Source organism: Vigna unguiculata, chromosome 6, assembly GCF_004118075.2.
Source record: "Vigna unguiculata cultivar IT97K-499-35 chromosome 6, ASM411807v1, whole genome shotgun sequence".
Classification (NCBI taxonomy): Eukaryota; Viridiplantae; Streptophyta; class Magnoliopsida; order Fabales; family Fabaceae; genus Vigna; species Vigna unguiculata.
This window is the reverse complement of record NC_040284.1, coordinates 23,434,739-23,450,087: the sequence shown is the minus strand read 5'-3', so window position 1 is coordinate 23,450,087 and position 15,349 is coordinate 23,434,739. Positions and strand designations below refer to the sequence as shown.

General features: G+C 32.3%; 3 protein-coding genes across 4 annotated transcripts; 2 read left to right on the top strand and 1 right to left on the bottom strand.

Annotated features, from left to right (window-relative positions):
* Window positions 1–726: 726 nt before the first annotated feature.
* LOC114187326 (phosphoglycerate mutase-like protein AT74) lies at window positions 727–2,804 on the top strand. Its single transcript, XM_028075545.1, has 2 exons — window positions 727–1,342; window positions 1,856–2,804. Exons 1-2 carry the CDS (start codon window positions 889–891, stop codon window positions 2,281–2,283), a joined length of 882 nt encoding a protein of 293 aa, XP_027931346.1. The 5' UTR covers window positions 727–888; the 3' UTR covers window positions 2,284–2,804.
* A 1,509-nt stretch (window positions 2,805–4,313) lies between these two features.
* LOC114187403 lies at window positions 4,314–6,392 on the top strand. 2 transcript variants are annotated; one of them, XM_028075655.1, is made up of 4 exons: window positions 4,314–4,776; window positions 4,892–5,172; window positions 5,795–5,818; window positions 5,957–6,392. In XM_028075655.1, exons 2-4 carry the CDS (start codon window positions 4,962–4,964, stop codon window positions 6,271–6,273), a joined length of 552 nt encoding a protein of 183 aa, XP_027931456.1. In that variant the 5' UTR covers window positions 4,314–4,776; window positions 4,892–4,961; the 3' UTR covers window positions 6,274–6,392. The 2 variants fall into 2 exon arrangements, with proteins under 2 accessions (XP_027931456.1, XP_027931455.1); XM_028075654.1 differs by having other exon boundaries at window positions 4,877–5,172.
* A 504-nt stretch (window positions 6,393–6,896) lies between these two features.
* Window positions 6,897–13,766, bottom strand: LOC114186756 (glutathione synthetase, chloroplastic-like). Its single transcript, XM_028074760.1, has 12 exons — window positions 13,537–13,766; window positions 13,269–13,438; window positions 13,059–13,134; window positions 11,850–11,980; window positions 10,054–10,176; window positions 9,886–9,966; window positions 9,451–9,531; window positions 9,271–9,340; window positions 8,130–8,251; window positions 7,624–7,763; window positions 7,349–7,541; window positions 6,897–7,264 (listed from the first exon to the last, which is right to left on the bottom strand). The coding sequence occupies exons 1-12, from the start codon at window positions 13,648–13,650 to the stop codon at window positions 7,141–7,143; spliced, it is 1,425 nt and encodes a 474-aa protein (XP_027930561.1). The 5' UTR covers window positions 13,651–13,766; the 3' UTR covers window positions 6,897–7,140.
* Window positions 13,767–15,349: the final 1,583 nt, after the last annotated feature.

Genomic DNA, 15,349 nt, shown 5'->3' with positions numbered 1-15,349 from the left:
ACTTTCTTGCCAATAGTAAACTCCATAAACTGAACCTAAATACACCAAACTCTTCATTATTAGTTTTAAATAAGTCGTATTTGAATTTTATTTGAATTTTGAATTTTAAGCGATTGAATAATTAATTGTATAACATCATTCTATTATAAATCTCCTTATTAATCAATAAATATACTTTCTTTTATTAACGAAAATACTATTTAAACATTTCAACATAATATTTCAACCTTCTCAAATAAGTGATATAAAACATGTACAATTGATTCTATAAATTAAAGAAGTATAAACTCATTAATGATAATAAACTATTCATCTATATATACATGCATATAAATTGAAATTTGAAAATTCATCTTATTTGTTAGTTTTGATAAATAAAGTACATATATTTTGACATATTTCAAAAGCCTTTGCTAATGAAACGAGCATTTCATAAGAAACTCCTATATGAACATGTTAAAGATCTTAAAATTAAGATTCGAATCTTACACAGGACTTTGACTCTTAAAAAAATCATGTTAAGATATGAACATTCTAGACATCGAGTGAGAAAATAACTATTAAATTGTAACATGGCGAGAGCATTGAAGAACAATAAGATCACAAAAAAACTTAATTTATAATTTTACAATATTTAACATTTAATTTTGTTATAATTACAACAACTTAAAATGAATATTTAATTATAGAAAATAAAATAAAGCAAGAGTAAATGATTCGATGTGAAAGAGAGCCCAGTGAAAGAAGTGGTGAGTATCTTGGTTGCAAAAGAATAGAAGAACAAAAGTGGTTGAGGAGAATTGAATGGTAAGAAGAAAATGAAACATAATTTGGGGATTAGGCAGTGAAAGTTAGGGAAGAGTAATAAAACAAAAGCAGTGTGGGGAAATGAGGGAGAGGGATGGTCACAGAGCAGTGTTACCGAAGAGAATAATTCTGGTGCGTCACGGGGAATCGCAGGGGAACAACGACCCCGCAGCATACGACACAACGCCGGACCCTAAGATCCAGTTGACAACGCAAGGCATTGCACAGGCGCGACTCGCCGGGGCGCGCATGCGCCACCTTATCGCTGGCGGAGACTCCACCAATTGGCGCGTCTACTTCTACGTCTCTCCCTACGCTCGCACCCGATCCACGCTCCGGGAGATTGGTCGCTCCTTCTCCAAGAAGCGCGTCATCGGAGTCAGGGAAGAGTGCCGCATACGCGAACAGGACTTCGGCAACTTCCAGGTGCAGGAACACATGAACGTCATCAAGGAGACTCGACAACGCTTCGGCAGATTCTTCTATCGGTTTCCAGAAGGAGAATCCGCCGCCGACGTCTTCGATCGCGTTTCCAGTACGCTCTCTCTTGCTCTTTCTCTCTTCTGTCGCAAATCAAAATTGAATGTTTCTCGTCGTTTCCTGGGATTAACTACATTTTTCGCAATAGTTAGGGCTGAATGTATAGATAGAATAGGAATTATTGATTAAATGTTCGAAGACAATAATTTGGTAAATAGGCTAAGCATTTCGGAGGTTATTTGTTTGGATTGAGCAAAAGAGATTAAATGAGTTCGGATGAAATGGATTGGAATGAAATACAGGTTTCACTGTCAATTGATTCGAAATCGATTAGTAGTGATTAGTAGTAGGTTGTGATAGAATTATGTGTATATTTATTTATTGGATGGTGGTGACTGTACATGCAATGTGAAGATGTTTCATTATTACTTAGTGTGATTCTTGATTTTAAATCTAAAGAATAGTTGGTTTGGACTTGTGCACACTGGAAATGGAAATTTTATTTTACTTGTAAGATGCATGTTTGAATAAACTAGATTGATTATAGACATATTGTGTTGTTTTGTAGGTTTCCTAGAATCTCTGTGGAGGGATGTTGACATGAACAGACTTAATCACAATCCTTCTGATGATCTGAATTTAATAATTGTGTCACATGGAGTGGCATCTCGTGTTTTCATGATGAAGTGGTTCAAGTGGACAGTTGAACAGTTTGAGCTTCTGAGAAATCTTGAAAACGGTGAGTTCCGCGTGCTACAGTTGGGGAGTGGTGGAGAGTACAGTTTGGCAGTTCATCACGCAGACGAAGAACTGCTTGAGTGGGGTCTCTCTCCTGATATGATAGCTGATCAGAAATGGCGAGCCTGTGCCAACAAGGGTGAGGGGAACGATCGATGTTCCTGGTACCTTGATTCTTTTTTCGATCCTCTTCCTGACTCTGATGATGACAATGTGGATAAACTTGACGAGACAAATTCTTTGACTGTGCATTCATAGTGTGCCTAGCTAGCTTCTGGGTTTGGGTTTCGTAGTTAGCATTCATTGGACAGTAGGTCATTATTTGTTTGAAGAATGAAAATTTCATTTCCAAAACAGAGGGAAGTTAAGAAGGGAAAGGACAAGGTGATTAATGGGTGTTCCTTCTTAGTTAGCTGCTCTAATCATTCATTCATCATCATAAGCTTGGCATTCGATTGTAAGGAATGGTGGTTTTGTGAATGCATAATGAATGGTTGCTTTGTGAATGCATAATGAATGCACAATGCATGCGTAATATGAATGGTTGTTTCGTGAATGCATAATGAATGGTTGCTTTGAGAATGCATAATGAATGCATAATGCATGCATAATATGAATGCATCACGACAGAATTTAGGAGAGCCTAATATACATTGTTTCTCGACTTTGTACTCACTTTTTGATTCTTGGTGTTTGTGAATATTGGATATCATTCTGGATCTTTCATGATGTGAAAAATTCTTCTGGATTTGTACTGGTTTATACATTTTTATGTTGAATATACCTATAAATCATGTAGAACAGGGTTGTGTGAAAAATACAAAATTGGACACTAAGAATCAATTTGACAGAAAAAGAAAGAATTGCAAATGAGCCAGTCCTATGATATTTGCACAACATAAACACTTGCCATATTTTTAAGTATATCTTGCAGTTTAAAAATGTATGTGAATAAAATACTAAAATTATTTAAAATTTAATGGTATATTAATGATAACTAATTATGATTTTAATATTGACATGGTATTGTAATTCTTCTATCCATTTAATTGCTGAGTCTCACTGGGGCCGGTTTTATTTTCTTCTATACAAGTAGAACTACTACCAGGCATCATTTGAACACGACATTTATTACTTTTCTGTTTTCCTTTTATGTATGTAGAATGATAATAATGTACAGATGGAAGCATATACTTAGTATTTGTATTTATTAAATATATGTATGACTTCGTAAAATTTGTTTAATTCATAATAAGTATGTAAAGTATTTGACAGTTAATGAATATAAACCATATTAAAATAGCTCATTTCATTGATTTTTATCTTTCTTTTTAGGTTTTTATACAGAAACCCTTGAAAATAGAATTTACTTTTAAAAAGTATTGATACCAAAGGCAGAAAAGTTGGCCGGTGGACTTAATGAAGATTCCAAATAGATAAAGTAAAAATGAATTGAATAGGATGTTCTTCTGATACGTGGTTTCTGCTTAGGTTTTAGGGGTAGAAAAAAGTGATTAGGTGGCGGTGTTCAATAAATGCTTTTCAATACTTGCTTGTTCCGATCTCACCATCAAATTAGATTCTTCCATCAACTTTGTATTACATTTAAGTTCGTTGTTCACACATTAATTAGTTGCTCCAGTGTTGGCATCAGTGTCCATTATTTGATACTCCTACAATAATAAAGAGTATTTAATAGATTATTTGATACTCCAACAATAGTAAAGGATATTTGTTAGATGGATTAAAATTAAAAACAGATCAAAAAATAAAACATACCGAGTTTTCATTGGATTTTTTTAAAATTTTTTTAAATCAAAATTAAAGAGTCAAACCAAACAATTTATTGTATTTAAATATAACATTGTATATTTAAAATTAATTAACTACTAATAAACATGTTCATAAATATTGATTTATAATATGACCACAATATATTTACATTCATAAAAAATATAATATAATTTGAATTATAATTTTTAACTATAATATTTATTTATAGTTTGTTTTCCCTCCGATTTAAGATGTTAATCTTTTAACTAACCAATCCTTAAACAAACATGGTACTGTGACGAAAACCTACAACGTTCGATTTGCCTTTGTCTTTATCGTAACACCCCGAAAAAATTTTGCAGCCCTGCACGTGCAACACAGACCAAGTGGAAGGTATCTATCTGAGTAGCAACAAAGAATCTTTCAGTTGAACCGTTCCAAAATTACAGGGCACATACGGTTGTTTAATCACTTCGGTTTAAAGTCATATACGAGTGTTGTTGAGAGTAACCAAACGGGGCATAACAAAACATAACCTACCAACTACTAAACTCTTCCTTATTGGTGTTAACACAATGTTTCAAAATGTCAAGGTTACCGTTCTCATTTAAACAAACGAACCAACCCAATCATTAAAGCAACCTTCTTGATTATCCTAAAGCCGCAACAACACTACCACTCTTTTTCTTTCTCATTATTATGCAATTTCTTCCCCACTCTTCAGCACCAAATTCCCGTTTGCAAACCCTATAAAGACACCATCTTTACACTTTTCCGGGATCTGGGTCGGGTCTCCTTTAATTTTCCCGAAAGACAAAGTAGACGGTGACGGTGTCTTCCACTCACTTTGAAAAAGGAGAGAGACTATGTGATGTGTGATAGTTCATCAAACTGAAGTGTTTCTCTGTCAATCATTGCGTTCTGCAGTCAAATTCAGCGTCTATGATCTCGTTTTGTAAAATTTTCCGCTTGTTAAAGGTCTTCTTCTCTCGCAACTTCACAAAGTCACACTCTTTATTTATCGCAGTATCCAACAAAGTGTTGTTTGTTCCTTACTTGCTATTTCTCACTGACCCAGATCTTGAAATGGCAGTGTGAGTGTCGTCGCATTGTTGCATGAGCCATATATAAAGAATTGTTGAAGTTACTTTCTGGGTTTTGTAATGAGGGTGTGGAGGGTTCACCTACCAGAGCAAAATCTTTGTCCTCATGGTGTTTTTAGGTGGGTTTTGGTTTGGATGAGTGTGTGTTTGTTTGTGTTCATGGTTGGTCCACCGTCTCGGTCGCTGGTGAAGAAGAGTGCATCTCCTCAACTTTCTTGTCCTCGTTGTGATTGTTACTGCTCTTCAGCGGAATTTCTGCTCGATCCTCTGGGTGAGTGAAGTTTCCATTTTTAGTTACTGTGTAATGTAGCAGTTTTGGTTTTGAAGTCCAAAAAAGAAACAAGTTTGATTTGATGCAATGACAAGAAAAAGACAGAAGTAACCCTTGTGTGTTTGAAAATGGAAAATGGAAAATGGTGCGGGCATAGAAAATAGGTATCGCAATTAGTTAGCATTTATTGTTTCCAGTGCTGCGCTATTCTGAATCTGGAATTGCCACATCTGCAACAATTTGCAGAGGAACTGGCTTCTGCACTTTGTAACCTTTTTTGAAAAAAATCATCAGAAAAATGTGTATCTTTAATAATGTAGAAAGCTAAACTTTTGTTATTTCTGCTATTTCATCCATACATCAATGGGTAATCTTGAAAGCTTGGATCTACCTTTGGTCTTAAAAGGGAAGAACCAAAGAAAATTGGGGAATTAGGTTTACCTAATATTAAGCCTACTGCCATAACTGTAGTTTGTGTTGCCACATATTTAGTTAGACATGGTGGGAAGTATTAGTTTCCAGTTTTAGTTATCCTTGTGCTAATTAGTATTTATATATATGGTGTTGACATTCTTTAAATACATTGGTTTATTTCTCAACCATGTTTTTTTCACTTTTGCAGGACTTGCCAATGGCTCGGTTTCTGGTAACTTCATCTCTTGCATTTCTACTACTTGTTGAAATGTCTCAAAAACAATTTGCTTTATTATTTACTTTGATGCATCAAGGCTTTAATTTTTAATATCAAATTTGACTCATGCATGCCATGAAATTGCAAGTGTAGATTGTGGGAAACATGATTCAGTTTTGAATGAGGAAATGAAGAAGGATCTGCTGGCAATGCTATCTGAGGAGCTAAATTTGCAGAAAGTGGTGGCCAACGAGAGCTTGGAACACACGAAAAGGTTAGTAATGGATGCCAGGAATAGCTTTTCACAGTACCAGAAGGAAGCAGAAAAGTGCAACATTGGAATGGAAACTTGTGAAGAAGCAAGGCAGAGGGCAGAGGCTGAGCTCGTTGAAGAACGAAGGCTCACAACACTGTGGGAAAATCGAGCTCGTGAATATGGGTGGAGTGACAGAACAAACATAAGGAGTTAACCATCATTAGCTAATGATAATTGTAACATAGCTTTCATAGCCAATACACTGGTTTTTTGAGATGATTTCAGAAAGAATTTAAATTTTCTAATGGATTTTTCTATATTATTCCTCGACTATGTTTTTGACATATATTAGTGATCACTGATTTTAAAATTTTAAAATATATTAAAAAGATTTTTAAAGTAATAATATAATTTAGGTAGAGGACGGCATAAACAAATCCAGTATATACTCTGACTTTTTCATAACCGTCTTCTATTCCATTGAAAGCAAGTTTAGTGTTACTTCATCCTTGTTTAGCTCATTTTTTTTCATAAATTGATCGCTAAAGAAGACCTTAACACAGTTGAATACTAACAATGCCATTTGCCAAAAGGTTTTCCAAATAACAGTTACAGATCCAGAACCGGTGAGAAACTAGTGGATTTCATTCAGTTCGGGTATTATGGTGGTTGGTGGATGCTTCATTGGAAGCTTTAAAGATACCAATATTATAGAAGCAATATTGCATTATTTTATTGACGATTGAATTTCATTCTGGTCCCGCTAATAAAGATTGGACCCGGGTTATTAAATAATATTGAAAATAATCCAAGTCACTCAAAATTTCAAGCACCATATAAGAGAAAATACTCAGTAACCTTGTTATGTTAAAGTTTTTGGTTAAAAGTGGTTACAATCATTTATATGTGGGTTACAATCCCGAATGACATCCCTCTATGAAAAATCCCGTCAAATAAAATGTAGTTAAGCTTCCTTTTAGAAGCTTGTCACCAATCACATAATGTTTTGCTGATAAGAAACAAACATAATGTTATGAATTAGCCTGATAAATAAACTAAGGTATGTAAGTTGTTGGCTCCCTCAAGTCAAGTATACACTATCTAGCACTGCAAAACCAGCTGCAACCCCTCCTTCATCAGATGAAGATACTTTTGTACGCATCAGATAGCCACTTTGTTTGTTAATGATAACCTTATCCTTATTCCTGCATATTTCAGTGCATGAATGTCAAGTTAATGCAAATTTAAACTCTGAACTGTTGTAGTGTGGTGTGGTGAAGCAAATGTACCTTAAATAAGTACCAAATACCCCTAGTTCTGAAATGGCATGATCCTTACTCCAACAACCCTTACGCATCAAAACTGTTGCAGAAATAGCCGGAAATATCCTCTGCATAAGGATATAAGCTGCATCTTCTTGAGAACCTGATTTCTGCAACTTTTGGAGGGTCTTCCTCACATCATCACCATAAATATTGTTTCCTGAGAAAGTAATAATCATGTAAGTTTTTTTTTTCAATAAAGTAAGGTAGTAGGTTGAATCAAAGTTTAGGTAGTGCAAGACCTCCTCCTTCTCTTTGGGGCTTCATCACAAATAACTCTGGCTTTTCAATTGCTTGTGCAACAATGTTCGAGTCATCCAAACTCCATAACCCAGCAAAGCATTTACGCAGTTTAGCAATGTCTTCTTTGTTTTCAAGGAACCTGTTTATAGTTTTAATTCAAGGATTTAGTCATAACATTAATTACACAATTAAAGAAATGTAATCTAAGTCTTAACTACGAATGGTTAACACTGCTTTAAACTTGAAATTTTAATGTAACGAGTTTATATGTCTTCTTTCTATATAGTATTTAACTTTCTCAATTCTATTGTGAAAGTTACACTCATACTTGTATTCCAATATCGACAACTTCTACCAATTAACTAGTCTAACTCTTTTATCGAAACATTCCCCGTTATGATCTGCTCTATGGACAACTTCTGGAAGGAAAACAGATCCTTAAGTATAATGTCATTTTACATGATAACTTAAAATTGTTCATCATACAATTGACAGGAAAAGATACCTCTCAAGAACACCAGGCTTTGCAAGTTCTTGTTGAATCTTTTTTGAGCCAGCCAGATGATAGGATATAGAAGGGCATTTGATAGCAGAAGATTGTTCCATCAGTAGCCTAGCTTTCCATTCCTGCGTTTGAGCAACATATACCAAAACCGTAAGATGTCAAAGTGAAGCGAGAAGACTCACTAATAATATAAGATAACGTAAGTGTAATAAGAAACAATAATTTGGCAGAAAATAATCCATAGAATTAAAAGAAGGAAACAAGCTTTTTGAAAACATATTCTTTCATGTTTTTCAGATGAGCTTTCCCACTAAAAATTTTAAGAGGTTTTTTTTTCAGCTTATTTTTACATTTTTTATTTTAAAAAAGTTTTAATGAACCTTTAAAAATTAAAAATATATTACAAGTGTTTCTTTAGTTAAAGAATTGAGAAAGAATATTTGAATAACAATTTACTGATGGAAAAAGATATTTTTTTTACAAGTAATATTTAAATTTAAAAAAATCATTTTTAAAAAAAATTAATATAAGAATTTTTGTAATAATTAACTTGGATAAAAATTAGACGAGAAGTATTCAGTCTCAAATGATGGTGGACTTTGGAGACAACGATTCCGATGTACGCCAACTATTTTTATAGTGCCAAAAAATAGTTTATGTCCCATATTTGATAACTACACTCCAATCATGTTTAAAATAACTATGTTATCCTTAAAAAAGTTATAATGTTGACAAGGATGGCGTATTTTATTTTATTTTTTTATATTAGTATGGAATGTAAAAAGAAAAACTCCCATGTTTTCTATATCAAGTTGATCATTTTCGTAAAGAATTTAATATTTGTAGGGATCAACTTTCCTGATGCCTTCAAAATGAAGTTTAAGAAAGATTATTATTATTTCTACACTCAATAAATTTTTTCACACATTTTATATTCATTATTTTATCCTTTAATTTTTTCTTTTTCTATAAATATAAAGGTTAATTTTTTTTAATAATCAAAATATCCTTAAAATAAGTTGTCAACAGGAAGTGTCAAAAACCATTTTTCTTTAAAAGAATAGAAAACGAAAGAGATGTTTGCAGAGGGAAAAGGCAGGGTTCATACGAGCATGAAAAAAACTGAATTCATGTCACTTACAGATTCTGAAGGATAGTCAACAGGTGTATAGCCAGCACGGAAGTAAATTACTGAAATTTGCTGTCCATCCCTGCAAAAATTATGTATATTTCTCCACACTCAGAAATATCCCGAAATAAAACCACAAAACAAAGCTGAATATGCAGTTTTTATTTTAGTGGCTGAAGGTTAATTACATACACACAAAGCGTTCCATCTGGTAAAATCTCCCCTTCTTCATCAACTTCTGCCAATGTTTTCCGTATACTTGTAATATTGTGCGTGTTGAAAAGCTAAGGATACTAACACAACAAAAATATGCACACGGTAGCATAAAAGCTACAGTAATTTCCTTTTGATGGATCTTTCTAAAAAAATCATGAGTCCAATCCACACATAAATTGATTGACATACCACTTAATCCAAAACCACATTCAACTTTTTTATTTTTAGTCGATGTAAAACTAAAACTAACAGTTGAACTCTCAAAATCATTACATATAAAAGCATCCCTTTATTCCTTTGATATGACCTTTAATTGTACAAAGTATTAAAATAGAAGTGCATTAAAACTTTATAGGAATAAAATGAACACTATTCTTTTGACATTATTTATAACCATTAAGAAAAGGATATTTTTCTCTCAGAACTGCACAAACCAAATGCTGATCGTACATATTTCGTTCTTCAGCTTGAACAATAATCATAATCACAGCCCTTCATGGATACAAAGAAAACATAATGAATCAAAAAGCAGCATAAAAATTGAGAAAGTTCAAAGTTATTTTTTTCCCCTTAACTGACCTGGGGTTATTGTATTCACTCCAAGCTTTAGCTAAGGCTTCTGCAGTTTGAATAACAGCATCGTTGGCACCAATACTTTTGGAATCAAGTCCAAGCAATTTTCCATGACGAGAAAGTATGTATCTACAAAATGACCAACTAATATAAAGATATTTCCTCGACAGCAAAATTTCATTAAAACCAAAATAAATTACAACTCTAATACGAATGCATAATTTCAAACATATTTATTAAGAATGGCACAGCATGAAAAAAAAACAAAAAAACTGATATAGCAAAATAGCTGTACTAAAATATCACAGATAGATGATAAATCATTTATAATACACAAGTAGTTTAAAATAAAATAGTAAATATTACAGAATTTCATAATTAACTGTTAAAAGTTGGATCATAGTACACATTCAACGTCTATAATAATTAAAAATGAAAGAAATACCAACGTAATTTCATGGTTGTATGTTTGGATGAAAAAAATTATGATTTAAAAACATTGAAACACATGTAATTTGAATTATTTGAACTTCTTTCTTTTTAAATTCTGGTTGGATAGAGCTAAAATATTTTTTAAAATGTTATATTTGTTAAAATAATTTAAATATTTTTTAATTTTGAATTCTGCGTTTTAATATATATATATATATATATATATATATATATATATATATATATATATATATATATATATATATATGATTATGTGAACTATATAATCATAAAAATGGAAAAGAAATAACAGAGGGAGAGGAGAGATGTAGAAGAGAGAGAGGCGATGAAATTTAAAAAAAAAAAACTTCAAAAAGAAATTAGTGAAATATGATGAGTCTCACAAAGCACTAGTTATAGAGCATAGTTTCTTTTTTTTAATCAAACCCTAATCTTTGCAGAAAAATTAAACAATTTTATTAACATTGCAATAAATTCTTAACTTCATAAATCTTTACAAAATCATTTTTAAACCCCAAGTTATTTCAATGAAAAAAAAATGAGAATTAAAGTTTTATGAAGAAGATAATCAGAAAACAAACAAATTTATTTAATTTAAAAACAGAAAATTTTAATTAGATACAAAACTTAAGAAACTAAAATATCAATCATTTCAAATTAAACCAAAAACCAAAATTATAAACAAGTAAAATAAAAGAAACAACATGAACAAAGACCTGTGCGTGCACACACCGTCAATATCATGTTGCATGATGTGAAGGACCCAAAACATGGTTCACGGGGAACAATTGATTTAAAACATAACAAATATTATATATATATATATATATATATATATATATATATATAATATAGACCTTCATATTTGTATATCATTTTATTGGTATCTTGTTTGATGGTATGATAACTGTACGAATTTAGGTGTAGAATAAAAAAAATTAATATATTTTATGGTAAATTTAGAAAATTGTTGGGTAATCTCTCCATTGCAATTAAGGAATGTAATCCCTTAACCGACTGGCTAAGGACGTAAATGAGCATTGGGTATGAGAGTTGGTGAATTGCAGAAAATACTTAAATGGGTTATTATTATAATATGAATGTCTTAGTTTAGCACATAATTTTAAATAAAATTTTTGTATAGACAAGTATTATGAAAAATTAGTCGAGTCATAATTTTGTTTACATTTAGTATAAAATAGTTTATCCATAAGATGAATTTTTTAATAACTTATTCACACGACAAGGACACGCCATTCCGCATAATAATATATAATACATATAAATACATGTATGAACAATGAGAATTTGCCGCAATGAAACAAGTTAAGACCTCTCAAAACATTTACCTGTGAAGTTCTGTCACAAGGCTACTAAGGCCGGCAAAAGAAGAGGCGATTGTGTTGAGTTCTATTTGCAGGAGTGAATTAGTCTTTTCATCAAGCATATAATCTGAGCGATGTAACCCCAATCGTATTTCCTACAAAAATTTTGACAGAGCAGACACCATTCATCAAGAAAATTATAATAAACAAGTGAAATTTTAAGGAGTGGTCTTTAAACTTAACTCTACAAAATCAATTTGTAAGAGAAAATATTTGTATCCATTTCTATACTATAAAATCATCTTATCTTTAGTTAATGTAAGAACACACACCTTTCACGCCGAGACATGTATATCTTGAGTGTGAGATTAAATATTAGTGATTGTTCGATAGCAGTGACACGATAAACCCAACAAACAACAAATCTTGAGATAAAGAGTATAATAGGTCGAATAAACAACAAATCTCGATAAGATAGGTTCTAACTCATAACTACAATATCATGTTAAAAAGTAGACTTTAAGCCTAACTCAATAAAAAGAACAATGAAAATATTTCAAACTAAGTAAATGTCATCTTTAAATTTTCTGTCAGAGTTGACAACAGGTCCATGTAAGAATGCATCAACAATAAAAATGATCGTGACAATTTATGCATAATTTTGGCTTTTGTGCATCACACTCATCCTGACAAATTTTAGCTTCCTTTAAATTGGAAGATTTTCCTAACTTTTAAAGTTCAATTTTCGATTCCTTCTACAAAGACAGCAGCCCAGTCAGATAGACAAAAGAAATCAGAAATTAAACTTCTAAAGTTGGAGTAATCCTCCAATTCAAAAAAAGAGGACACACGCAATTTGTTTATAATGACTATGAGGCAGAGAAACCAAATTTATACGCAGATTGTAACAATCATTTCCATAGTTGATGCATTCGTATATGAGTGTGTTGTCAAGAAAATTTAAAGACGCGAACTAATTAGTTTGAAATTCAAATGCAATTCCGATATCATGTATACTGTCCCCAAAGTTACAAAATTGATAGTTTTTGTTCTTTTGTATTTTCCACATACCTATGCTAAGAAAAGCAAATGCACAATGGCCACAGCAAAATAGCAATAAAATGCAAAATTCATTTACTTCTATCATTCTTTCATTTGCAATTTGAAGTCAATTTAGAATACGAATTAGACTTAAAATCCAATCTATCAGTTGTAATTATAACAAACAGTTACCTCTTTTTTGTTAATCTGTAGCATGTTGGAATGAATGTCCAGAAGTCTAGAGGTGAATTCATCGGCTTCCTTAGTTCTGCATTTAGAATGACACACAAAAATATGAACACACAAGAAATAAATGTAAAACAAAATAAAGTATGGTATTATGGAACAATAAACCCTAAAATGATCCAGAAGGTAGCAAGAAAGAGTGGAGGAAGGGTTAACCTGGAGAGAGAGTGTTGGAGAAAGTCTGTATCCAAGCTAACACGATCAACGAGTTCATTGAATATCGGAGCTAATTCAGAGGCTTGTCTCCACTGCTTTTGGGGAAACGGCATCGGTAACAATGCAATCGGAGCATGCACCAGTCCTACGCCGGGAACGGTCCCTGATCTCTGCATCCATTGATGATTTTAATTGGTACTAACAAAATGCGGTTACCAGCAAGCAAAGGAACCGAAGAAATTAGAAAAGAAAATGATGGAAGAGTGACCTGAACGGAGCTATCACCGACGACGAGGCCATGGAGTGAGCTCCAAACGAGAGCGTCATAAGCGACGGTGTGAAGGAGTTGTTGATCGAGACGGTGGTAGTTGAAGAGATACATAATGGTTAATGATTCTGAAAACAGAGTGAAGAGTGATGGCTCATAGAAGGAAGGGAAAGGACTATTCCATTAGGAATGGTGCCAACCACACAATAAGATATTAGATAAAAGCCAGAATCCACTGAAAAGGGAAAATAAAAAAGTGAGTAAGAACATTTATATTATTTATTACTAGACTTACACCCGTGCACGGCTCCTTTTTTGTTTACTTTTTTAAGTTAAATTAAAAAATTAACAATATTATTATTATATTTAAATAAATATTTTTTATACAATTTATATTGAAGTACTATAATTATATATAATATTTAAATAATGAATTAGATAATATGATAAATATAAAATAATTATTATATTTTTTTTTTAATAACATATTAATTAAAAATAATTATCAATAATACTGTTATCACTTGTTATCAATCCAATCATTTTAATATTAATTTTTCTATTATAAAATGAAATATATATATATATATATATATATATATATATATATATATAGCTATCAAAACGGATAACCCGGTTCGATTCGACTCGACCCATCACGAGTTGATAATTTAGTGCACCAATCCAATCCGGCTCATTTTTTAGTGAGTCAAAAAAATTCGAACCCGACCCGGCCCACCACAGGTTGGCGGGTTAAACGGGTTGGCTCACGGGTTCACTTAATTAAATAAAATATTATTTTTTTATTTTTTTCAGTCAAAACTAAATTTTAATTCTAATAAAATCTAAATAAACTTTAATATAATCCAAATACAAACCAAAATAAAAAAAAAAATACAAATTATTTATGTGTTTATAACCCAAATATAAACCCAACTTAATAAAAATAAATAAAAACACTTGTGTGACCCTTTTATCTGCGGGTTGGTGAGTCAACCCGACTCATCACGGGTTCAACCCAGATGAACCGGGTTCTAGATGAGCCGGGTCAAATATCAACCCGTATTGGAATTTGTAAAAAAATTTCAACCCAACCCGACCCGAACCCGTGGTGAGTCAGGTTGACTCGCGGGTTCCAACCCATTTTGACACACACACACACACACACACACACACACATACACACACACACACACATATATATATATATATATATATATATATATATATATATATATATATATATATATATATATATACATACATATATATATGATACTGGTAATAGAGCTGTCAAAACGGGTTATCCCACTCAACCCACCACGTGTTGATGATTTAGTGAACCAACCCAACTCGGCTCACTTTTTAGCGAGCCAAACAAATTCGAACCCGGTCCGATCCCACCACGAGTTGGCGGGTTAAACGGGTTGGCTCATGGGTTCACTTAATTAAAAAAATACATTTATTTTAAGTCAAAACTAAATTATAATTCTAATTAAAATCTAAATAAACTTTAATACAATCGAAATACAAACCAAAATAAAAAAAAAATACAAATTATTTATGTGTTGGTTAAAAAAAAACTCAACATGACCCAAATGTAAAACTCAACTTAATAATAAACACTTGTGTAACCATTTTATCTACACCAACCCCGACTCACAACAGGCTCAACCCGGATGAGCCGAGTTCTAAATGAGTCAGGTCAAAAATCAACCCGTATTAAAATTTATAAAAAAATTTCAACACAACCCGACCCGAACCCGTGGTGAGCCGGGTTGGCTCGCGGGTTTCAACCCATTTTGACAGCTAT

Coding starts and splice junctions, on each gene's coding strand:
- LOC114187326 (XM_028075545.1), top strand. CDS start 889: ATGAGGGAGAGGGATGGTCACAGAGCAGTGTTACCGAAGAGAATAATT. Junction 1,343..1,855: donor CGTCTTCGATCGCGTTTCCA/GTACGCTCTCTC, acceptor GTTGTTTTGTAG/GTTTCCTAGAATCTCTGTGG.
- LOC114187403 (XM_028075655.1), top strand. CDS start 4,962: ATGAGGGTGTGGAGGGTTCACCTACCAGAGCAAAATCTTTGTCCTCAT. Junction 5,173..5,794: donor ATTTCTGCTCGATCCTCTGG/GTGAGTGAAGTT, acceptor TCACTTTTGCAG/GACTTGCCAATGGCTCGGTT. Junction 5,819..5,956: donor TGCCAATGGCTCGGTTTCTG/GTAACTTCATCT, acceptor TTGCAAGTGTAG/ATTGTGGGAAACATGATTCA.
- LOC114186756 (XM_028074760.1), bottom strand. CDS start 13,650: ATGTATCTCTTCAACTACCACCGTCTCGATCAACAACTCCTTCACACC. Junction 8,252..9,270: donor TTGACTATCCTTCAGAATCT/GTAAGTGACATG, acceptor GCTCAAACGCAG/GAATGGAAAGCTAGGCTACT. Junction 7,265..7,348: donor GTATTTGGTACTTATTTAAG/GTACATTTGCTT, acceptor TGAAATATGCAG/GAATAAGGATAAGGTTATCA.